Source organism: Alligator mississippiensis, chromosome 3 (assembly GCF_030867095.1).
Source record: "Alligator mississippiensis isolate rAllMis1 chromosome 3, rAllMis1, whole genome shotgun sequence".
Taxonomy (NCBI): Eukaryota; Metazoa; Chordata; order Crocodylia; family Alligatoridae; genus Alligator; species Alligator mississippiensis.
Window position 1 is genome coordinate 104,478,897 of NC_081826.1, and position 26,471 is coordinate 104,505,367.

The following is a 26,471-nucleotide window of genomic DNA, read 5'->3' on the forward strand; positions in this document are numbered from 1 at the left end:
TTGGAATGTATTTTTTTTTCCATTTTGTTATTTAACATGCCTCCATCCCCAGTTCCCCTCCCCCTCCAAAAAAGAAAAAAACCTTAATAAATCACATTAAAAAAAATGAATTGAAAGATTGCAAAATCAACTCTTCAGAAGTTGGAAAATTCCAGAACAATTGTGGAACCTTGATTTGGAACCTATTGCCTATTACATGGTTGGGGGGGGGGGGGGGTTTGTTAGGTTTTTCTTAAACAAGAAATCTGTCTTATGCTCTGTACATGATGGGAATGCTCCTTGGATTAGCCATGGATGTACTGTAAAAAAAAGTTGGTGGTAGCTCCCTTTCATTATTTTTTGGAAGGTTTGTAGTAAATGAAGCAGGTGACTGCAGAATAAGGAAAGATTTCCACTTTTTCAGAGCAACATTGAGCTGTCTTAAGTGAATCATACCCTACCTTTCCTTCACAAGAGGTTAAGCAACTAAAATTAGGTGACAATCAGAGGTCCATTTGAGTTTCTTCTCTCTATAAAGATGCAGGTATTCCATTAAAAAAACAACTATTTGCCAACTATTCATTTTCAAGAAATCATATAAAAGGACTAATCTGCACAAATGCCTTCTACAGTTACAATCATTTATTTAGGCTGATAGATTTTAGAGTTACCTTCTTCTTCTGTGTGGGTTTTCCAGGCCTTAGGGAATCTAGGTTCAGCTGCGCATGAATGCGCTTCATCTGTTCGATGCATCTGTCTACGAGGTTAGCTGAAAGACAAAAATCCCTACATGATTTATAACAATATTCACATTCAAAAGTACCAAATCATGCCTGTGAGAGTGTAAGGTATCTTATTTCAAAAACAACTTTTCAATTATTTGTTTCCACACAGCAATTAAGGTTCTCTGTATGAGGGAAATAAAATGAAAGAGTAAAAACTAATTCATTTTGTTACTCAAGACATCCAGGAGTATAGAACAATTCAACTGGCAACCAAAAATATTAATTTATCTTCAATACCTACAGCCAGTTTGTAAACGCATTAATAAAAAAAATGGACAAGAGTCCAATAATCCACTAATCAGAAAAGGCCAGGAACTGATGGAGAGTAGAACACCTGTTTGCATTCTCTCTGCTTCTGAATACAGGTGTCGAGGCATGTGGTCTTGCTACAAAATCACCTTTCATTTTTTTCCCTTGAAAAAACAAAAAAAAATTCAAAATCTGTGTGGCACACATTTCCTGAGAAAATTTTTTATGTGCTAGATGTTAACGACTTAACATAACAGCAGTGGGTACGCAATGCAACCTCTTATATTTTATATATAGAGTGCTCTTCTTCTCAAAGGAATTTAATAGTGCTTCATAGATTTCAAGTGTTATCAATCTACTGCAATAAAAAGAAAAATAAAGAAAAAAGAAATACATTGTTTACCTACAAAGTACAGCCAAGCTACCTTTGAGATGAAAAGTGACAAACTCTGTAATAGCATATAGAAATACTATGCAACCGATTAGGGCAATGCATTAATAACATTTACTATTACTAATTTTTGAGTTCCCCAACGAAGTACTAGATCCTGCTTTTTCCCCCAGTAGCAGCTTCTGCTGAGCTGCTGCCACTCATCGGGGCTGGGACAGGCAGATCTGGAGTGAGTGTTGCAGGGACCCCAACCCCCCTGCATGGGGTAGGTTGGGGCTGCGCGCTCAGCCCAAGGCTTGGGCCCTGCCCGCATGGAACCTGTTTAGTCTCCACGCAGCCAGGGCAGAGGGGAGCTGCAGCTGGAAGGAGCCATCACTGCCAGGAAATGTAGTTTGGCTGTGGAGACACCCCAGCCCAGCTATGCACCCAGAAGTGGCAGGATGCATCATGGGCCAGATGGCACCTGGACTATGCAGGACAGAGAGCTGCCACGGGCCAGACAAAATCCCTCCGTGGGCTTTACTTTAGGACAGGGATGGGCAAAATAACACATCAGGCAAATGCTACTACTGTGCACCTCCTGAGGCAACTACTAGGTTCTTCATCTATCCAGCCCAGTCTGCAGATGCTCTTGAATGTTTTGGAAGAGAGTACATCAATGTAGGGATATAATACTACAGCAGGGCTCCTTAACTCCTCAAGTATGAAAACAGTAGGGGTAGCTTTGGAGAGAGAATCACTACAAAGGCTATAAGCTTGTAGGAAAAAAGCAGGTTTAGATGCATGTCTTGCATGCATGGATCGAAATTAAAGCTGTAATTAACGTGTAGAGAAAGGTTAGAATGCAGCTTATACAAGAACTTTAAACATTAAAAATCTCTAAATAGCAACTTAAGATAAGTTTACATAAATATTCTTTTACTATTAACATTTGTCATTTATTAGTAATGTATTTAAATTATTAAAACAACTTTAAGGGTACATCCTTGAAAGCTGAATGTTTTATTTCTTAATGAGAACAAAAGGTTTTAAAATACTGTGACTGCTTAAAAGGACACAAAGTAATAGCCTTGTTTTATCACGACCCATATCAAATAGTTTTAAGATTTCTGAAATGATCAATTAGATGCATTAAGCATGAACAACCTTAAAAATTAATATTCCTGCCTTTGCTTTCCTATTTTTGGGTTTTGTTTTGTTTTTTTAACTCTTTTATTAAAATAGAGTTAAAAAGATCAAATGTTTCATTACTGTCTCTCTTTGTCTGCTTTCATGTTTTAATCATGCTGTAGGGTTTCAAGGCTAATCAAAGTACAATAAAAGTATCTACTGAAGCTCATGAACTCTATATTAAACACTTGAAAGGAAAATTAGGGCATAATTCTGGAAATTGGTAATGATCTACTAGGACTTTTTTCCTAACATTAGTTTCTATGATTAATTAAAAATGATTTAAAAATTAATAAATTTGTAGAGTTTCAATATTTACTGTGGATTAACTGATGCTTAAATCATTGACATAATACGTGATGTAAAGGAAGTGTAATGAACAAAATTTTGGGAAAAGTCATTAACCCGTGTTTTATTGGAAGGATACATCCCAATATCATGTTCTGAGTAGTTTCATTTCATTCATGAGAATGCAAAATATTGAGTATTACAACACAAATACATTCTTTAATAGATTATGAATGCTATAATAAAATGTTTATATAATATTCTGCAAACAACACAAGATGCCAGAATTCTCTATCATTTCTAGAAATGTCCTTCCTTTTCATGTCCTTGTAAATATATAAAATAAATATATGTGATGGAACAGCAATAACAGTGCAAGTTGTCCAGTGATTACCCTTATCCTGGACCAGGTCATTCTCTCTGGAATCACTAGAGGGTAGTTTAACCCTTTGAACTAGTTGTCTTTGTACGCTTTATGGTATTTGTGGCATAGGAGCAGTAAATACCTAGCTGGGTGGTTAACTGTGTAAACACTTATGCACTGGACACTGAACAGTGACCATCATACTTATTTTACAGAGGCTGCTGTCAGATGTTCACTACTGACTTTGGATGGACAGCTATATCACTTTAAATGAAATTCTGCAAGTTGAAACTTCAAATATTGCCAACCTTCAAATATCAAATATTGCCAACCTTATTGGCAATATTTGATCCTATCCAGAGAGAAAAGAAACTACAACTTTTCCAAAAAGTTGTCAGGCTGTACTGGATAATACCATTCATTTATTACTGTAAACTTCACTAATTCAAAATGGATTTGCAAACCAACGAACCAACCAACCAACAAAAAATGCAAAGTAGATCCGCAAAAGGAGTATTAAAACAAAAGCTTTAATTCTAGGCTGAAAAAAAATGTAAGATGCACTGGCAAATGTTTCATTTAGAGTATAAGGTTTCTTTAAGCTCACCTTGCAAGGCATGTTTCTGTGTAGTCTTACTGACAGCCAACAGTGTCAGTAAAGCACTTGCACAAACTCGCTTCAGCATGTCCTTAGAGGACTTTCCTTCATAGCTCTGCAAATAATGCAAGATTCATCACCACACTGGAAAAGTAAAACAGATCCTGGAGAAATGTTCATGTTGAAAGCAATGTTTATACCTACAGAGATGATGCAACATTTCAAATTCTCATTCTAATGATGGACTAATATGTTCCTGTCCCCTACATGTGAGGGACTAACCCATATTACAGATGATTCACAAATTTCTCCAAAATGTTCTATCATTTTTTCAGACAAGGTAAGAACTGAATTTCTCTTTTCACTCCATTCTCACTTCCTTTCCTTTCTCGTTACTCCCCCAAAACCCGATTTCTTTTTTGTTACTCATGTTCTCAACATGGATCTCCTATGCAAAAATCAAATCCTCTTTCTCTAGCAATAACACCTTGCTCCCATTCTTTTACTGGCTTCCAACACACTTTCTGCAAGATGAAGGAATTAGAAGGCTTTATTAGATATTAATACTTGAGAATGTCTTGAGAGTAAAAATAAACTATTAGAGCACATTTTTACAGCTACCAAAAATATCTTTTTTATCTTATGTCATACAAGACATAAGATGGTTCACTGCAGTTCTACCAACAGTAATAATACAAGTAATTGGACATTAGACCTTTTCTTCCATCGATCCATAGCACTTTACAGAAATTAAACAAATACTCTAATTTTTCAACCCAGTTACCTCATCAACTTAATGGAGAGGACACTTGTTTATAAAATCAGTTTCTCAAAGTCAACCACATCACTTGAAGCATGAAATCTCCTGAGCAATGGTCCCTAAAATACCAACCCAAACTAGTATGGAAACTAACTGAAATATATATGTATTATAATCCACAATCAGCGTATTGCAACCGAGTGAAGAAACTTTAATATTTTTATCAATAAAATGAGAAGTACTTTAATAAAAAAATCATACCATGTAGGGCACATTCTCATGGTCAGGGACCTAATAGATTGTACCCCCACTATTTCCATCAAATATATCTGCCTCTATTACCTTTTGTCCTTTAGCTAGGAATACTCAAATAAAATATATATTTTTTTCAAACTTTAATGTGCAATAAAGCAACAACATTTGCTCTAGCATTATAATAATTTACCAAAATCTGGATTCAGACAGGACTGAAAAGGTCAAAAGATGAAAATCAATATTTTTAGTGCAGAAAAAGAGTTCCAGTGATATGGGATTAGAATAGATTAGAATACAAAGGTACACAGTGTGCAGAACGGTTCTGTAGTCTATATATTATTAATGTAGAGTTAAAAATAAAGATATAGATAGCAATTGCCAAGAAAACATGTTTTACAATAAAATGGAAGAGCAATATGCTTTAAGAACAGTGACACAAGGATAGTACTACAAGCATAGCAGGAAAGATAGAAGGGGAATCTTTTTTTGGTAAGACCTCCCAGTAAGTGAAAATCTAGAACAAACTTATTGCTTATGTACAGCTATAATAACAACTGAGAACAGATTTAACATCACTGGGGCTAAAATATGATAATACTGTAATTCTTATGAGTAAGGGAACATTTTAGTTGGTCAAAGAAATTACCAAAGAAAGGAGAAGTTAATGGAGCAGAGTACTGCAAGTCATCTTAGATGCTCATAAGACAAATAGGGAGAAGTGGGAGCTAAAGGAAAACAATTTTAGCTCAATTCTTATAAACACTGGCATTAGGAAATCAGAAGCACATTTTCTAAGACACCAACATGATTATGTACTCAATTCCCATTGAAATTGCTTAATTTGATTTTCTGCTTTTTGCAAATTTCTCACTAAGGAAGTAGGCAAATGAAAAATTTACTATGAGGTAACCTAGGGAGTAAACTTACATCTCTATGGTATAGTAACTGCCTGTGGGCACACTGACGCTCCACTGTATACAACATACCCTCAATTAAAAAGAACTTTCAGTAACCTAGTAACATATGCACACCGTAAGTCCTCAAATGGGGACTCAGTGGGGGAAAACAGGCTAGGTTTGATACACCTTCTGCTAATACAGTAAAGGATAAAAGGGGGACAGAGTTATGGCCAAGTTCCTGTCCTCCCCAAACCCAAACTCATCAGGGGTGTCAAACATACAGCTCACAGGTCAGATCTGCCCTGCAGAGCCTTGCCAACTGGCCCCCAGTGCTGCCCCTGGGGCTGATCAGACCCACACAGGGGACATCATGTGTCCGTGCCACAGGGCTGGTCAAAAGACTGGACTGGATCCCAGAGCAGCTGGAAAGGGTACTGCATGCAGGACAGTCCACTTAGAGCAGATGCACACCAGACATGGTGGCTGCTCTAGCCTGTCTGGGACCCACACTGAGCATAGTGTTTGCAGATGCTCTGTTCAGCACAGTCTGGCCAGGGTGGCTACCATATGTGGAGTGGCTGCCACTCTGGACAGACTGCACCATACCGCTCCCATTCCAGTTGCTGTGGGATCTGTACCACATGGAGCATGGGTCCCAGATTGGCTGGACAAGCTGCTAGATCAAGTATTTGCAGGGGTGTGGGGGAGGGGTCTGTTGGCCCATGGACCAGCCCCACACCACTCATCAGGCCTACATGGCTGCATGAATTTGACATCCTTGCCTTAAATAGTATGCAATTAACACAACTGAAAAAAAAACAACATCCTAGGCAATGAGAGGAGTATAGCTAGGACATTAAACCAGGAAGTCCCTAAACGCTAAGCAACTCTTGCAACCAACTAAAAGCTTCCTTCCTAAACTCTAAGGTAAGTGAAAGAACACTATTGTGGGTAATTCAAAACTTGCAGAGCCCTAAATCTATGCTGTAGGTTCAGATTCCAAATAAAGGACACCAAACAAAACCCATAAATAAACCCAATATAGTGGACAGCTGATGGAATCAGACAGAGTCATATCACCAAGTATTCAGTTTTCCATACATCTACCTTACTGGAAAAGAGATGTAAGAATTCTTTTCCTGTTACAGAATCTTGGGATACATGAATAAGTATGATAGAATGTTTAAACCTTAATGATCTTTATTTGTTATTAGTTTCCTCAATTTACCCATTACATTTTGACTTGCATCTTAAATGGCCAGACAAGCAGCTTTTGCAATCCATCTACTCATTTGCAGGTCACAGCTCTGAACCTGCAGAAGGGATGTCTCTTCAGCTGTGGTCTCCACTCACCTCAATGCCGGAAGCTGCAATGCTTGTTGCACAACCACCACCACAGCTTCAGTGTCTGGGTGCAGTACTATTAAAAGGGGTTTAGGTTGTAGCCGTGTTGGTCTAAGGACATAGGCAGACAAGGTTCCTTGGGTGAATTTGATATCTTTTATTAGACCAACCCAAATAGTTGGAGAATAGTTATTAAGCAAACTTTCGGGTTCAAAAACCCTTCGTCAGGCTAAGGAAGTTTCAGCAGTTGGTGCGTGCTCTTCCTGGATGGAATGAAAGGTAAACAAGCAAGGGGCTGGGCTGGGGAGTCAGTTGCCAGGCAGATTATAATGTATCAAAAATCCAATGTCTACGTTTAGTCCATGATCTCTAGTATCCAGGAGGTTGATGAAATGGAGCTCATAGGCTCGTCTCTGGGAAGTGTTGTGTAAGTTTCCCTTGAGGATCAGGACTGAGAGATTGGAGAGAGAGTGGCCCTCCTGTGAGAAATGTGCCCCCACCGGTAATTGGGTGTTTCTGTCTTTGATAGATTTCTGGTGTGCGTTCATTCTGGTGCGTAGTTGTTGTTTGGTCTCTCCTACATATTTTCCATCAGGGCATTTGGTGCATTGGATGAGGTATATTACATTTCTGGAGGTGCAGCTGTAAGATCCTGGGATGCTGATGGCTCTGTTGTGGGGTGTAGTAATTGTGGGGGTGGTGGAGATGTGTTGGCAGGTTTTGCATTTCTTGTCCTGGCACGGTCTGGATCCTTTTGGTGTGTTCTGGGCTTGAGGAAGTTTGCTTCTGGTGATGGGGTTGGCGAGGTTCGGTGCTCATTTAAAAGCTAGGATGGGTGGCTCTGTCTAGTATGGGTTGCAATTTTTTGAAGATTTTCCGTACAGGTTCAAGGGAGGGGTGATACATCATAACCAGCGGTGTGTAATTTGTGGGGATTATTCTTCTGTACTGCAGCAGTTCTTCACATGGTATCCAGGTGGCTCTTTCAAACGTGCGATCCCTCTCTCTGGAGGAGTGTCCTTGTGGGGTGAAAGCCTTTTTAAGATTGGTGAGGTGGCAATCCCGGGTGTTCTCTTCAGTACAAATGTGGTGATATCTGAGGGCTTGGCTGTATATCACAGCTTTTTTGGTGTGTTTAGGGTGATTGCTGGTTCTGTGCAGATATGTATGTTGGTCTGTGGGTTTTTTGTATACTGTGGTCTGTATTTTACCCTTCTGGATACTGATCATTGTGTCTAAAAAGGAGATGTTGGTGCTGGAGTATTCTAAAGAAAGTTGGATAGAGGGATGGTGACTGTTGAATTTCTGATGGAACTCAATCAGAGATTGCAGGTTCTCAGTCCAAATGATGAAAATGTCATTGATGTATCTTAAGTATAGCAAGATCATTTTGGCTCCAGCTTGGGCTTCCTTGATCCTTCTGAGAAAGTCATAATTAACCAGCAGGGTGGGCAGTTAGCCAACTTTCTTTCAAACAGGAAAGAAAGCATGGGCATCTTGGACTTCGGCACTCTTTCTGCTAATAATTGCATACGACTATACATGACTATATGACTTAGGAATTTGGGTTATAGTGCAAAAGGAAGTACTCAGTCCACACTGCTAGAACTTAGCACATTACTTCCTTTTGGCCTTTCACTCTTGAGGGTGCAGCATTTGCCACAGATTCTCATTAGTGAGGAGGATGATATTGGCTGGATCAGAAACAATGCATAGAAGGTCTCACTGTTTGGGAGCCATCTCTGAAGTGACTGATGTTTTGATCTTAACAATCTCTACAATCTCCACAAAGAGCTGGTATTGATCTGTCCCTGGCTGTAGCTCCTCTTCATATTCCAATATGATAACCTGACCAGGATGCCTTACTAGGAGGAGAGATTTCCTTCCTAAAGCAGATTAGTTTTGTTTTTTTTTTTTTATTTCTATGATAGCAATGATGGCATCCTATATAAAAAGAACATGGTCACACACAAGATGGTGTGGCCAATCACAGTAGATCACTGTCAGATGAGTCTTATAGCAGAAGCTCAGGTCTTCCAGCAACATCACCAGCATTCTTGAGAGGGATCTTTACTCAATAATGGGCATATTTCTCCTGCCCAATTACTATGAGTAGTAGATTTTGTTAGAGGCAGTACTGTCACATATGTCCTTGGTACTAGTCCTGGGTGGTGTCGATGTATTTAGGTACCAATGATTAATCTGATAGTACCAAAGAATAATCTTACTCACAAAAGGCAGGTTTGATACTGAAGTAAGTGTTAGGGGAGCCAACACTGGTGTTTGAGGTGTCTGCTGCATTGCTGATTGCTCCTTCCTGTTAGCTATCATAGCTGAGTGTGCTTAGAAGACTTCTCTCTGGAGGTTGTGCTTTGCCTGTCATTGAAGAAAGACCACCACATTCCTACTTCTGAACTTTTCTGCTTTGCCTGCAAGACCTCTTTCAATGCAAGACCTCTTTAACACCAGAGCAGCTGGTGACAAATTTCATTTTGATGTTGAGATTGACTCTTCCAGTACTAAAGTCAATGACAAATGCCAGCGTTGGTGCAGGATGTTTCTTCAACAATATCTTTTCTGGTTTTGATGGATTGCTCAGTGATACTGGTTTGTCAAGTTGTACAAATCTGTAGCTATTTATCTTAGAGTCTGTGTAGACCTTTATGGACCTTTACAGAAAAGCCTCAAGGCTTATGCATTCTAGCAAAATATACCAAGAAAGGTACATTTGTAGAGGCTTCAAAACTGGCTGGAAAAAGGGGGAGCTTAAGACCATACAGCCTGTTACACTGAGCCTGCAGAGATTTAGGTGAGCTAAACTTGCCCTGGATGACACTACAGGTACAGCAGTCACTAAATGCCACTGAAGCCACTACAAAAGTACATTTGTCCATGCCCAGAGAAGCATATTGTGCATGTTCAGTTCAGAATGTACAAGATAGGGTAATTCCCCAAAGGACATACAAAAATCATAGAAGGCTAGAAGCAGTTTGAAAATCTGAAGAAATTAATTTGAGCTAAGAAATAACAGTTTGCATTTGTGCCAGACTCTATTTTGTTGCTATGCAGGAGTTTCATGGCCATTCTCCTCTTCACGTCCTCCACTGGGAACACAAGGAGGGATAGAAGACATGTGTAATGCTAAAGGGCACTGCTATGCAACATCTGATCTTGTGTGCCTGCATAGCTACACTGGAACTGACTCTACCACATAGTTAAAAAAAATCACCATTTAACTTTGTGCTAAAATAATGGAATATTAAAAAGAAAAATCACTAGACATTTAGATATCAGAATAATATGAGGAATAAACCACAGAAGTTTATAAAGAACAAATGCTGACAGACAAACCTATGAAACAAAACAATAAATATAGGAATTTTGGTTTTAGTAAATCATTTAGTATATTTTTGTATTGAATATTACTATCGCTATCAAATACACTGTGACAAACTGCAGGTAGCTCAGAGCAGGGCAATGAAAATGATTATGAAGCTGAAAGGATTGACTTGTGAGGAGAAAGAAGTTAAATATATAGTACCATATACATCTTCTGAGTCGTGAGCTATGAGAGACATTTTACTGGTCTATAAATAACTGAAGGGTGTAAATATCAAGGAGGGAAAGGAATTATTTAAGGAAGAACAGGAAAGTCAAAATAGGAATAATGAGGTGACATTAAGAAAGAAAAAACACTTAGGTTGAATATCAAGAAAAATGTTCTGTCAGGGAGATCTGTTAGGCTGAGGAACAGTTTTCCCAAGGGAAGAAGTAGAAGTTCAGTGCTTGGCAGATTTAAAACTAGACTGGACAATGCATTAATAAATGTTTTGTAAACAACAATGCTGCAGTAGCAGGAGATGGACTGAAGGCCTAATGTGTCTTCTTGGTCTCTAATTTTTAAGATTATGGTTTGTTGTTTCAGGGTACATCTACTGTTGACATATAGAAGACAAAAGAAATCTGGAGGTTTTGATGCTTACAAATCCCACTGAATAATTGGAAGAACAAATTTTTGGAATAGTGCTTTGCATTTTATTTACATAATTGTATTCTGCATATATAACATCATCTTGAAACTTCAGTTAAATACTGTATTCTTTACTCCTGTCCTGAGCTACTTTGTGGCACTGTGGCATAGTGTTGCAGTATAATGCTAATTAGTGGTTTTGCAGGACAGATGCATAATAATACTGGGAGCATGGTGCAGATCTATGCCACGTACACTTTATAAATTAGTACATTTAATGTACTATGGATTTGAATAGATAAATGTAGTTCTCAGATAAGATTGGTCAATTTTTTTAATTAGACTTCAGTATCATACTAAAAAAATCAGAACAGGCTCAGAGTTGTAATCAAAACAATACCACTGTATCATTAGTTAAATATATAAAATTTATACCTCAATTAATAGTTCATTAAGTTGGGTCACTGATGCCCGACTTTCCGCAGCTTCATCTAGAAGAAAAATAATTGTTGGGTTCTTGCAAATATTCTGTTTATCTTGGAGCTGTCTTTTCCCTTCTTCAGCCAACAGAATGGAGAGGAATTGCAAACTGGACACGTATAAGTCAGGGCACATGGTAGACAGATGCACACAATCACAAACTGTATCTAAAAAAGTTACATAAAAAAAAAGAATGACATTTAGCACCAAAAAAAGCTCAAATATTTCAGAACAAGAACAGACAGGCCACCGCTTGAACAACAAGTTTGTTTGTTTGTTTGTTTTGTTTTTTTTGCATCAATAGCCATTTTTGCACCTGTTCCTCCCCACTGCCCATCATCACAGAGGTGACATATGGGGCTGCTGCCCTGGTCATGCCCTCTGTTACACTACTTTACACATTAAACCTCAGCTACATTGAGTAAATGAATGAATTAAATGTTCTGCATTAAACATACATAGGAAGAAAAAATGAGCATTAAAATAGCTTAGTTCATGAGTGCCAAATATATAGCACATGGGCTAGATTCAACGCAGAGCTGCTCCATCCAGCCAACTGGTGAGCTAGAGGTGAGGCATAATCTGCTGCAGCATTTGGAACCCCTATGGACATGACCCTTTGTGGCAGGAGGGCAAGCAAAGATTTTGCTGACACAGTCCTGCTACCCTGAAGACTGTTTGGTCTATTACAACAGCCACAGCAAGTGTCCACTTTAGGTTAGAACTCTGCATTACACCAATGCAGTGATTCTCAGCCAGGGTATCATGGTACCCTGGGGTGCCATGAGCACTATTAGAAGTGCAAATCCTACATGCAATTCACAAGATTAACTAAGAGATTTCTAATAGGAATCCATAGTGTTAAAAACATTCTGATCTGTTGTGGTCATTCTGAGTGCTTTGTAACAGAGAAGTTGTTTTTTTATTTTGATTTTTCCAGTCAAAAAAATGAGTGAAAGCTAAGAATTGGCATTTTCCAAGGACCGAGTCTAACTGTGCTAATAACAACCACAGTCAGATGCTGTCATTGGAGATTTACTTATTAGTCCCAGATTCATCAAGTTACTTGGTAGATATCTAAATTGAGCCCAGACTTTAAATGCAACTGCTCTCATATGTTAATGTAGGTGTGCTTGAATACTTTGCTGAATTTGAGCCTTAATTATCAGATACAAGCAATACAAATAACATGAATAAGCACTCAAATTGAGTAAGAAAAGCTTATGAACTTGACAAATAATTTTTGAACACTTATGTTTCCAAAGTATAACTAGAAAACTTATACTTCTTAGAAAAAGATTAATACAACATGACAGTGGCTTGTTTCCATCATTAATTAAAGCTGACCGATTTAGCCAAAATTTGCAACTGACAACTGTTAAAATACGTACATTACAAGCACATTTGTAAATTAGAATAGAATAACAGGATCATAGAAAATTAGGTGCGGAAGGGACCTCAGGAGGTCACATACTCCAACCCCCCTGCTCAAGACCACTCCCAACTATATCATCCCATCCAAGGCTTTGTCTACCCAGGTCTTTAAAACCTGAGAATAACATCTGCAAGATTACATTACTAAGCTACTAAAATCATAAAAGAAAGTTATAAAAAGAAAAAAAGGGGTCAATATATACTTTGCCTCTCCTCACCATAAAGCAAACATAATTTATGTTTATTGTTACAGACATGTCCTCTGAAAATACTTGTTAGCATCTAATAGGGATTCACCCTAGTTTGTTATTAGCTGCAAGTTTTAAACCCATCTAAGAATAGGTGTTACCAATTATGGCAGTCCAATGATTTGCAAGAGCTGCTGTCACAGATGGAAGAGAGATTTGGCCACTTTTCCTTAACAATGTAGCCAGAAGGCTAAACAAGTCTGTCCATGTTTGGTGAAGAGCAGATGTTAACTCAGTATCTACAAAGAGAACATACAAAGTTCAAGCTAATAACACCCACATGCAAAACTGGATATCTAAGTTTGATCATGGGGATTTGCATTTAAAATAAAATGTGATGGCATTATCAAAAGCATTTATTTCCAAAATGCTGTGGGGAAACAGCTTAACAAAGAGAGAGTAGAGGTGAATGGGAAACATATACCATAAACTCCTAAAATATTAGTATGCAGAAAAGAAACTAGTAACTTTACAATTTAATGCCTAATATTAGGAAACACGGTATTGATTTTGCTAAATAAAAAGTTGCAACTGTCTGTCTACAGTACAGATATAACTATATATTACCCAAGCCGTCCTTAGCAGATATAGAGAGGATCACGAACACATTTTCTAAAAGAGGTTTCAGTAGCTCATCTTGGATCACAAGCTGAATATCTACTAATAAGCATGACTGCAGAAGCCTGGATACTGATGATAAATACTGAAGCAGCAACAAAACCTGTTAAGCATAATAAAAGGGACTCAGAATTAAGATGTAGTTTTGCACCTGCAGTACCTTAGAAAATACCAAATTATGTTACTTAATACCCCCTTCTGAATGAACACGCATGCGCACATCTCAATTATATGTATCAAATATATACAATTAAGATACATATCAACTAGATAAAACGTGAAAAAAGAATGAATAGGGCAGACATTAAAAAAGAACTAGTCTTAGTTATGTTTTATGATAAATGATAGAAAATTCCTACTGCCAACATTTGTATGAAATCACTTGCATGAAATCCAGAGCAGAAATGTTGATAAAAGAATACATTTTTTTTTTTTGCAAAAAGTGTCTCTGTTATTTTCTTTCAAAGGTGATCCAATCAATTATGTTTTTGAATGTTTAATAAATTTCTCTCTAAAGTCTTTTAATTGCTTCTGGAAATTTGCACAGAATAATACAGAATAAATTCTATAATGAGAACACCACAATTCTTTTAAAGTTACGTTGACACTAAGAATATTAAAAAAATCCCTGTTTTCCTGCATGTAATTAATTGAGGTGCTGTAGAAAGCCTTGGCATTTTTTTAAATGATGCAATAATGGTCAACTTGTTGGAAATGAGTGAAGAGGAGAAAGACCTGGGTCTACTGTTTGATCAGAGTACACACCATTTACCAGTAGGATGCAGTTATAAGGGAAGCAAACAGGATCATAGAAAAAAGTAGGGCTAGAAGGGATGTCATAAAGTAATCTACTCAGCTGTCTCTAGGTAAATTTTCCTACCATGAAAACAAACCTGGGAGAATTCTCCCAGATCATTTGAGCATGTATATGCAACCACTAATTACCACAACAGTAGAAAATATTCCAGATGAACCATCACCAGTGACTTTTACAATAGCACTCCTTTCTCCTCTCCTGCTGTATCCTAAAACTGCATTGACTGGTATAGTGTAATCAGGGGGTGATCCTGTTCTAAGCACGCGGCTGGACTAGATGACCTCATGATGTCCTTCTCCTCTTCACTCATTTCCAGCAGATGGGCTACAAGCACACAGCATAATTTTTTTGTTACTAAATAACTCTGTATTTTGTCCTACTGAATTTTACTTAATTTTGATTACTTCAGTGCTCAATGTTATGCAGTTCTTTCTGCATTACCTAACCCTCCTCCATACTGAGGATGTCTCCTGGTTTTGTGTTTGTCATCCCTCTTTCCAATATTTGTGCAATTATCTTTCATGAAAATAAGAGTGGTCCTAAAACTAATTCTTGAGGAATTCTATTAATATCCTTTTTCCAGCTTGATGCATTTTTTTTAAAACACTACCCATTTTTATCTCCCATGTGGCTACTTTCAACCCACATAAGACTACTTCTACCAATCCCCATCTTCTCTAGCTCCATAACAATTTCTCACATGGCATTACATCAATTGCTTTAGTGAAGCCCAGAGAAATTAAATTTACCACTTTTTCCCTGCATAAAAAATCAGCTATCTTGGCAGAGAGCGTAAAAGAGTCTGGGATACTTTATATTTCATAAGTCATTGGTATATATACCATCAATATACAGGATGTTTATAAAGTCCTTGTGCAACTTTAAACTTTAATAACTTTGGATATACACGATAGAAGCAAACTGTAAATGGTGATTGAAAGAATAATTCATTAAGGTTTTTTTTTAGCATAGTGTAAGCTATGCATAGGGTACAGATCACAAAAGCAATTAATGAAATCATTCAGCAGCAACTGGAGTATGTTTTCTACTAGTTGGAAATCAGATTGAACAATGTATCACAAAAGATGGTGGTTATGTTGAAGTCTAGAAAATTGAGCTGTACTGTGTTAAAACTTAATGAATTATGCTTTCAGTCACCATTTACAGTTTGCTTGTATCATGTGTACATCCAAATTTATTAAATTTTCAGAAGGACTTTATAAGCACCCTGTGTCTTCCTGTTAATACGTGTTACGGTTGTTTCTTTTTAGAATGTTCTGTGACATGCTCTAACCATATTTTTCCATGTATTACTGCAGTATAAAGGAAAATTACCATATTACTCAAATAGAAGACAAGGTTTCCCTCCCAAACAGCATGGGAAAAAAAAGCCACTCATCTTATATTTGCATACAAAGTAGAAGGGGGAACAGGCAGCTGCTGCAGCTCTGGCTCTAGCCCTGAACCTAAGTTGGGACCAGAGCTAGACTCACAGAAATCCTCCATCTCCACTTCCTCTTTGCAGTTTCTGCCACCTGCCCACACCCTTCCCCCCGCATCTTGGCTTCAGCTCAGGCTGGGGTCTTTCCCAGGCACAGAGCCTATGGAAACTACTTCCTCTGCCCAGCCAATCAGCAGCATCAGCGCTGCTACATAGCTTGCCTGGCCAATCAGCTGCACTGACAATGATGCATGGCTAGGCAAGGGCTGAGTTTCTACGTGCTGTGCTTTGGGCTGGAGCAGCCCGAGCAGCATCTGATGGTTAGGACTGGGGGAGGGGAAAAGGCAGAAACTGCAGAGTGCTGGGAGGTGAAAAGGGGCAGAGACTAGGGGGAGTTTGGGGGAGGGGCAGATGCTGTGGGGAGCTGAGGGCAGGGGGTATAGGGGGGGAAAAGCAAGGCTGCAGGGGGAAGAAGTGGACAAGGCAGTGGGCAATGGGGTCACCTAATGCTCCTTGGCCACTACTTTCCCTGATGTATCAGTAGGGTGATAGTGGGAGGTGGGATTCAAGACAATCCTCCAATACTTAGATTCTATACCTGGAAAAATTATAACAAATTTATAAAATTTCCATATTTAAAATCTAATTTATTGGGGAGTCATCTTATTTTTAGGGTTGATTTATATACACACACTTAAATATTTGCAGGATTAGGACCTGAAATCAGGTGATCATATTTGTTGTGTGAACTAGGTAATAAATAACATGAGCACAATAAAAGTGTAATGCTTTGCACATTACGTAGCTATTTAAAACTAAAACTATTTAAGTCAATAACAGCATGATAGGTTGAGACATCAGTATATTAAATCAAACAATTTAATGGACAATTTGTTGTGTGCTTTTTGAATACACAGTTTTTTATAAATAACATGTAGAATTTATTGATGAAAACGCATACAATTTGTTCATATTTTACCTCTTGTTTAAATATTTCAGAACAGTTTTTAATAAAAGAATGGAAAGTATTCTAAGGGTGCATATAAACGTTTGCCACACCAAGTCAACTATCACCAGGGTTGCTGAAGTTGTGCGATTGTAGATTGGGAGTGGTGTATGTAGATGTTCACTGGTGCCGGGAACATAATGTAAGTAACTAGGGGTGGGGGGAGGGATTCAGAAGGCTGGCAGGTCTGTGGAGGGAATCAAGGTATTAAAAATAGCCCAGTCAGAGGGAGAGGTAGGAAGAGTGCAGCCTTAGGGCTGGTATGAGCAACTAGGTTTTCCTGGCCCCAAGGCTGCGCTCCGAACATGTGCAAATGTTTGCCGTTTACCCATTCCTGATCTAAGTTAGTGAACGAGTGGGTTAACCCAATCCAGCAAACATTTACACTCGGGTGAACTCAGATCAGCTCTACAATTTTTTGGCCCAATTTAAATCCACAAATGTCTGCACAGATTAGCATTTGGAATAATCTAAATGGTTAGATTGATCTAAAAGTAATGCCTGCACATAGTCGTAATTACTGAATATAGCACTATTGTAATGTTAACAAATACTTTTTAATAGAAATTTTTTGGCAAAATGATTATAATAAAAATGCCACTAAGACCACAACTATGCTATATTGTCACCATAAAAAAAATTCTGTGTCTGTGACAGTTTATAATCCATCTGTTCATAAGCACACTAGGTAAAGAGATAATACAGAATTGGCTGAGCATCTAACTTAAAAAATAAGGTTTAAAAAATTGTTTTCTTAAGTAATTTATATGTTAAAAATATTAAAAACTTAGTATCTTGTGGCCCAAGATTTTTAAACATAATTATAAATACAGAGTCTGCTGGGAATAAAACATGTAGTCTACTTCGCTTCCTAATTCCTGAAAGGATCTTTAGGTACAAGTCATGTTTTAACAATTACATGATAGATTAGGAAAGCTCTGAAGCAGTTACACCAAGATACTGGGTTTATACTGTCAAACAAACATATTTGCACAACTTCCTTAAACTGCACCATATTTCAGCTCATGTAATTTCACATCTGTAAATTCATACACCACTAACCTGCACTTTTGTATGTTCACTATGACATGGATGAGGCAATGGAGCTTTCAGTTCCAAAATACATCTCTCTACCAAGCTAGCATTTACAAGGCTAATGTAAAATATAAGATAATAAAATGTTAGAAATATATACAAGGTAAAATATAGTTCAGTAATTCAGAGTACAATATTTTACAAGGACATTATAATTATCCGAAAACAGTATACAACTCTTAATGTGAATGTATCTACATTGGTGCAAAAATGCTGGGAAATAAAAAACCCAACTATATTAGTACTACTTCTAGTATGATACATTGTTAAATAGGCAGAGAGCTGTTTTCTTCTTTTCATATTTTGTACAACTAAAAAAAGAGAATTGCACAATGAAGTATAAATCACTTGCTACTCTGAATATCTAACTAGATCATATATTACATTTTGAAAAAAAGAATCATGAATACCTACCTATTTAGAGAAAGTTTGTAGTTACAAGGGTAAAGAACAGTCTTGTACTAAAAGACTCAACCAAAACAGTAAGAATCACCTATCTGGAAACAAAGACCTATTCTGTGAACATAAAATTAACATATGTGTATGCTACTACTGGCTTCATTTAAAAAGCATTTATGAAACCTCAACCTACCCAAAAGCCAATCAATATCAATGATAGTTTTGGTTAGAAACATGGGTATTACTGCTCATTGCATTCTAGTTTTTCTCTATTTCTACACTTATTTGTAGATCAGCAGTTATTGATCTCATACCTACTGAGAAGTGGTAATAAGTGTGCTTTTTGGAGTGCAATTCCAGTATCCTTTGGCATGACAGCCAGCAGGTTGTCCAGCAGGCTACATACAGCTGACACAAGAGGAGGTGTGACTACAGCATGCTGTTTAGCGAGAACAGTGGACAGGGGAGAATCACATGGACTTGGAGGTGCTGTTGTAATTGTGTCACTCTGACCTAGAACACAATATTCAAAACAAAAAACACCACTAAGTGATAAGGCAGAGCCATTATATGACATAAAGAACTACTTCATTTCTCCAAGTAATGAGAAAAACTTCTTTATATACTTTTAAACAATAAATTAAGGGATCTTGAAATAACAACATGCTGAAGTGTCATATGGTTATTCCTCTAAACTACAGGAAGTCAAACATGCAACACTGCTTGGCAAACTTTGGAACAAGAGACTAATACAGTAACCAAAGACAAAAACAAAAATGATGAATAAAATATTTGCATGGATTATTTTTCTATTTACTTTACATTTTTAATCATTTATGATAATGTATATAATTTGTGGTAATCTATTTCCTTTAAGTAGGACAATTAGCAATGTCAGTACATCTGCAGAACCCAATCTCCATGATTATCCTTATGAGGAAGAAAGATACGTATCCATAAAATGTGCAAGATTTTCAAATAAATTTAGAAAATAATTTCATTGCTTTATATAACAATGTGCTTATTTAAAAAATACGTTTCCACTGAGTAGTGACACGTTTTTTATAAAGATGACTGGCATATTAGAAGAGATGAAGAATGACTGAGACAACAACTTTTATAACTGAAGATGATTTATACATAGCATTGATTTATTTAATAAAACTTAGTGTTCTGGAAAGCTGATAGATTGACAACAATGGAATCAGAATTCCACCAAATAGATGCATCTTAAACAGGATCAGTAGAGGCATCCCTACATAGCCAGAACAACTGAACAATCCTGTTCCATCTTTAAAGGTAAAGAAAGTTTCTTCACTATTTAACCCTATTTCTTTGCTGGCTAAGTATTGGATAGGTTGGCCAGCAAAGAAAGTCTGTTACCTATACAGAAATTTGCCCAATAAAAGCTGATCGAGACAGCTACACCCTGCCCCATCAAATGAATGCAACTTCTGATCATAACCAACTTGCTTACAGAATGCAAATATTTTAGGTCACTAGTTTAAACACAAGTCTGCTCTCTAAAAAAAAATCCACCTCCCCAAAACACTGTCGTTAATTTTTTTATGACCTTAAGCAGCAGCTGCTAGATACAACACACATGTGCAATTCACTCCCATTCCATAAAGACACCAGATTTTATCAGCAAATCTTGGGTAACATGAATAATCCATCCTATTCCTGTGCACACACACAAACTCATACACATATATCAAAAGATTTTAAACACAAAAAGTTGAAATCAAATTCATCTGGTTACCTTGAGCCAGAAGTCGATCAACTGGTGTTTCAGGGATAAAGCTAGTCGAATGTGATGAGACAGGCACCTGCAACTCATCAGCACTTTCTACTGACGGTGATGCAGAAAGGATCTAAGAAACCATGAAAGTAATGTTGTTTATTCACTCCAAAAATTATTAAATATAAGCAGAATAAACCAATTACAGCTAATTTTTCAGGAAAAGGGGGGTTTGTTTGGGTTGTTTGTTAGTTTTTTTTAAATATGTAGTGTTCAAAAGTTGTTTCCCTGAATTCTATCAAAAACAGGTCCCATCTGAAGCACCCAATTCCAGAAATTCATTACAATTATTCACACTGACCTTTCCCACCTTTTTTTCAGCTATGCAAAATGAAACAAAAATCTGCCATAATGGAATTATATTTTTGCCACACTTTTTGAATGTGTTTCGAGTAATTATAGTTAATTATTTAGATGAAGATGGATATTGAGAGGTATCAATGCCTGTCATAAAAATAATTCAAAGCTCTATCAGAGATATACTGAATATATTTTTTCTTCTTAAAAAAATACGTATTTGAAAGTATAGCTTAATCTATTCAAGACATTTAAATAAAATAAATAAATACAAATATTCGAGCAATTAGTTTGCTACTGAAATTTTAAAAAAAAGGAGACAGTGAACTGATAGAAGTAATTGGTTAACACCTGGAACCAAATTTGATGAATGTGCTAAACCCAGATTTCAATAGCAGTTGCTTCTAGAAGAGGCACAGTGTTCTGCCTTCTCAGGAAGGAAAAATCTTATTCTGTTTAATCCCTAGTTCATTCAAAAAAACCCAAAAAACAAAACAAACAAACACTAAGTATGAAAGGATGGACTTTGCATTCTATGGTACTGTGCTTGCTATGGTAAATTTGTGATACAGAAATGTGATCTAAAATTCTGAAGGATTTAATCAGAAACACCCCAAATAAATATACACAATGATGTAAATACATACAGATAAAACATATCTTCCTGTAGTATCAAAGAGTAATATCAAATTAGACCAGCCAATGTGAGAATAACTCACAAAGAATATAACTAAAAAGTACAAATGAAAAACAAAACTAAAAACAAAACTAAAATCAATTATTTAAATCAAGGCTTTCTTGCTTGCTGATTTAAATCATCATTAAAATTGACCATTTCAATTACTTTGCCTTTAACCAATCCAGCCTGTTTTATGGTCAGCTCAACACTGATTTGGCACTGCATCTCAACTCCAAGGATTTTTATAACTGATTAAAGCCATAAATTAATTTTTCTTTACAGAAATATTAAGTTATCAGTTGTAAAAGTGTCAATAAATAATGTTACATAAACGTGCAAAAGGGCTTTTTGTCAAAACATGAGAAAAAACTACTGCTGCAAAAATAATTGTTACAGAGCTAGAAACATGTTATAGGGTCATCCAAAACAGGACTGCCAATTGCCCATAAATTTATAGACAGGCTGTAAAAAACAAGCCTAAAAATACTGATCTTTAAAAAGATTGAGCCACCTGTATAAATGCTAAGCAATTGGAGCTTGATTGAAAATCCTTCCTCAGAGGCAAATTCTGAAGGACAGGCAGCAGGGCACCATCACCTGGTGTCCGAGCAGGAGCACAGCAACCTCCAGGTCTTTGAGTTTTGTATCCCCTAGCCCCTGCTCCCAGCCACATGCTGCTACTGTGGCAACTCTGCCTTTAACAACACTGATGGGTGGCAGTTAGGCAGACAGTCATTCCTCTCTTGGGGGGGGGGGGGGGGTCTGTGCTCAAATGTGGATGAAAGACCAGCATCAGTAAGGTTGGGCGATAAGCTGGAGGGGACAGCAAAGTGTGAGGTGCATTTGGGGATATCAGGGAGTGGGGGTGAGTAGGAGACTCCTGGAATGTAGGCAACTTGGTGTAAAATCATTACTGAAGTCAAGCAGGGTTGCCAACCCAAGAAAATTTCTTTTACTGACAAATCAGCAAACATCTTACTAACAACCAAACTTCTTTGTTATGGTTTATGTTAAACCCTAACTTTGAATCCACCCTTGTCCAGGGCCTGGCAGAAGGGTTACTGTGGCAGGGGCAAGGGAAACGCCAAGCACAGGGAACTGGTGGCTACGGCAAATGTCAAATACCGCTGAAGATGCCGGCAGTCCTGCCGGGTGCCAAGCCACGGGGCCATGGCGGCGGCAGTAGAATTTACGTGCTGCTGGCAACACCAGCGACTCTGCAGCATGCAGAGCCACAGAGGGACGGCAGCAGGGGCGAGAAAGCCACACAGGCAATCTCTCAGCTCCTGGGGATGCGGGAACGAGCCAGCGACAGTGCATCCACTGCCCAGCAAAACTTACCGGGAACCCAAAGGCATCCTACGCCATCACCAGCTGGGGCCTGGGGGCAGGCCGAAGAAGGAAAGCCGGCACTGGCTTGGAGGTGCTTTGTAAGGGCATGCCAGCACCGATTCGCTGCCTAGGGCAGCAAGCCCCAGATAAAAGCCCTGGGTTCTGGTTCAACGGCGGGACCGGAAGGAAGTCCCCAACAGCCTACAGCAGGCTGCAGATAAACTAGGCAGAAGCCGAAGATGACTGGTGGTGACGACCCCCATGTGGGGAGCTACCTTCACCCACAGAGTCAAGGGAATTCCCCCAGGCGTCCAGAGGAGGAATGTGAGGACCCTCCTGGGGAGAGGGTCAAGAATAACGACGAGAAAACAGAGGAGGAAGGATGAGGATGGTGACTGACATCAACGCCAGGTCCAAGGAACATCAGCACAACAACAAGGCTGGCACTAGGTGGGGTGTAAGGGAGGTGGAGCCCCAAAATCCTCGTGCTACCAAAAGACCATAGCCAAACATCACTGAACTGGGTGTAACATCAGTCCCCGAGAGAAAGATTTCCATCAAAGACATGGCATGCAAGAAGCTTCAGTGGGTCAGGTAACTGGTGCCAGGACAAACTGTCAGCCCGCAAGCCTGTGGTTGGCCCTGGGAAACCAGAAGAGCCTAGGTGGGAAGCACCAGACAGACACGGCTGATTACAGTTACATTTTGTGAAACGTATATAAGCAAAAACATTTGAAAGTAAAAAAGTTTGGTCATCATAAGAAGTTGGCAACCCAGATCCAAAATTTCTGGAAAATGAAAATACACTAACAGGCGAATGCTGTTACTTGTATTACATTTTTACAGTCCCCCCCCTTGTGCGTTCTGGGCTTTATAGATGCCAGAATCTTATAACCAGGTAAGGTAAATAAGATCTAAGGTAAGTAGAAATCAGTAACTTAAACAACTTCTAAAAATACAACTCTTCAGCTACTTACACTTGTTAAATTTCTCTGGTAATGAATAGGAGTTAAAAACTGTTTTTTTTCCCCTGTTACCCAAGTAAAACACATGCAATAACACAATGAAGTCATTTCACAGTGTTCTGCGTTCTCAGGAAGGAAAGATCTTGCTGCCTTCATAAACTGCCTTTGATAAAGAACTGAGGTTTTGGGATATTATATTCAGTAAAAGCGTATCTTTACTACTGCCTCCATCTATCCATGGGGAGTAATAAAGCTTTGTTATGGTTTAAAATCAAAACAAAAGAATTTGAAATGGGGGGGGGAGGGATGGAGTGAGGGTTATTTATGAGGCAGCTAATACAACTGGATGGGAAAATGTGCAAAAAGTGCAAAAGAGATTTGACTTATTGGACTTTATCCATCATTATTTATGAATTAAAAATCTTAACCTCCAGTATAAAAATCCCACTGGCATTTCTCTAATAGGTTTTCAATGATTAATTCTAGTCAGTGCTCCATTCAAAGGTTTAAATCATATTATATAGCACTCTGGTAACCAAGGATCCAACCCATAAGCACACATTTTTATAATATAATGAGAAGATTCCTTAGAGAAGAAAAGCCACAACTGAAAGCTATGGACACATTTGGCAAACAGTTTTAGCTCCTTTAAACTGTACTACATTTGGTATGAGTTGCTAAAAACTGGTCATTCTGATCAGATAAGCATTCTTAAATAAGGAATACATATTCCTTCACGTTTTTATAACGCTGAACATGGTAAGCTGATGTCTTTCAACACTGATTCTAGATGTAAAACATATTAATTATAAGAATAATAGGTGATTGTATTGTACATTTCTACTACCCAAGCTATAATCTGACAGAAAATCTGAAGATGCAAATACAGGGCAGCAATCAGAAATCTATCAAATTCCTGTAATGTGAAAATCTGATAGAGGAAGGCAATGCAGACCGCTCAAGAGGTCCAAACAGGCCTGGGTTTATTCTCAATTCTGCTGTTGTTTAGTTCTGAAATGATGAATGAATAACTTCATTCCACGTCCTTAGTTTCTCTATCTGTAGAACAGTAATAATTGGACTTATCCATTTATGAAACCACTTTAAGATCTATTAAAGAATGAGTACTGCATAAGAATTAGGCATTTTTCATTTTGTAATCCAATTAATTGGGGATTTTAAAAAAATCTTAATTTTTTAAAATCAGAGGTAGGGTAAAAGAAGATACAAGAAAGATAGAAAAAAATAACACCACTCTTATTTAGAACGTTTGCTTACTTGGTCTTTGATAACAGATAGTAAAATGCAAGTAGAAATTTCATTCCATTAAAAACTTTTTTTTTTTTTTTTTTTTTGATGAGTAAAAATGAGAGAGAGAGAGAGAAAAAGATGCCATTAGTTTCTGGAGAAGTTTACTGAACCAGAAAGCAGTTCCCATGAACAATAAATGACACTTGTAACAGATTGATCTGGAAGTTTATTTTTAAATTCCATTATAATATCAGAGTATTCCTATTGGCAATTATATTATTTGGTTTGGTAGCTGGCAATTCCTGGCTATTTGAAATCAGTACCACAAAATTTACACTGTAAATGAATGTTTCTATATTTTCTTCCCCAATGAGATAACTGGGCTCTCTCTCAGGTGTGATGGGGAAAGCATGACATCTAGTGGGCTTAGAGTAATTATCTTCTCTTGTTATTTTTAATTGGAAAAAAGTTAAAAAAAAATGAAGACTGATGTGTGTCTAAAGTTCCAAGTAACAGCCACTTAAAAGCTAGCTGACCCTCCCACATGTCCCCGCAAAATGACTTTTTTCATGTTCAGGACTGATCTGGAAAAACCCAACATAGAAGAATTAATAGCAGGCAAGGATTTTTGGAGTGATATCTATTATTGGACCAACTAATCAGGTAGATTATTGTTTGTTTAGTTTCACTAATGTCATTGCCATGAGGGCATTTGGTGCATTGGATCAGATTTATCACATTTGAGGGAAAGCATGTATAGGAACTAGTGATTCTTATGGATTCACTAGTCAATTGCCCATCAAGAATGATGGGGGTGGGGTGGGGAGCGGAGCAGGGGAGTGGACAGAGGCACGTGTCCACCCCCCACCCCCCTGTGTTTCAGGTCTAGCCCTACTCCCCCATCTCCACCCCTCCTCTCCCCAGTCTAGGCCTGTTCCCATCCTACTTCCCCTTCTAGTCTGGGCCCATTCACCCCCACCCCTGTGCTCCGGGTCCAGCGCCACTCCCCCCCCCATCCCCGTGCTCCGGGTCCACCTGGCTCGCAGCCATCTGCCTCCCCTCCCCGCTCCCCTCCCTACCTCCCAGCTGTTGGCAAGGTCTGCTGATGGCACCAGCAGGGTACAGCCACCCTGCTCCCCCTCCCTCTCCCTTCTGGCTTTTATTGGGACCTGGCAGCTCCACATCTGGCCTTGCCCCCATTTCTCATCCTCAGGTTGCCTGAAGGGAGCAAGCTGAGGCCAGCACCTTTCCTCCTCCATGCTCTGAAAGGTTCTCACTGCCACTTCGCCATCATGGCAGTGCTCCATTATGCTGCCTCCTGTCAAATGCTTGTGGAGCACTCCAATTGGCTGTTTCAGTCAGCCAATCAGAATGCGAATAAAGCATTATGGACAGACAGACAGGCAGACTAAGGCTTTTATAATATTAGAATTGTGCAGGTGTTAATTGTTACAGCCATGGAGATGTGCTGACAAGTTAGGCATCTATTGTTACAGCAAGGCTATGTCCCATTTGATGTCTACTGAACAGTGGGGAGTTTGCTTCTGATGACGAAT

At 38.3% G+C, this 26,471-nt stretch overlaps 1 protein-coding gene across 3 annotated transcripts in view; it reads right to left on the bottom strand.

Moving 5' to 3' along the window:
- RTTN (rotatin) overlaps positions 1–26,471 on the bottom strand; it is a 147,287-nt gene that overhangs the window by 18,681 nt on the left and 102,135 nt on the right. For all 3 annotated transcript variants that reach the window (XM_059724270.1, XM_059724269.1, XM_059724271.1), the window contains exons 35-42: positions 20,353–20,464; positions 18,905–19,103; positions 18,159–18,249; positions 13,782–13,935; positions 13,316–13,453; positions 11,488–11,699; positions 3,834–3,939; positions 651–748 (exon numbers count right to left, since the gene is read on the bottom strand). In XM_059724270.1, coding sequence (XP_059580253.1) covers positions 651–748; positions 3,834–3,939; positions 11,488–11,699; positions 13,316–13,453; positions 13,782–13,935; positions 18,159–18,249; positions 18,905–19,103; positions 20,353–20,464 — 1,110 coding nt within the window. The remainder of the gene's footprint in view (positions 1–650; positions 749–3,833; positions 3,940–11,487; positions 11,700–13,315; positions 13,454–13,781; positions 13,936–18,158; positions 18,250–18,904; positions 19,104–20,352; positions 20,465–26,471) is intronic.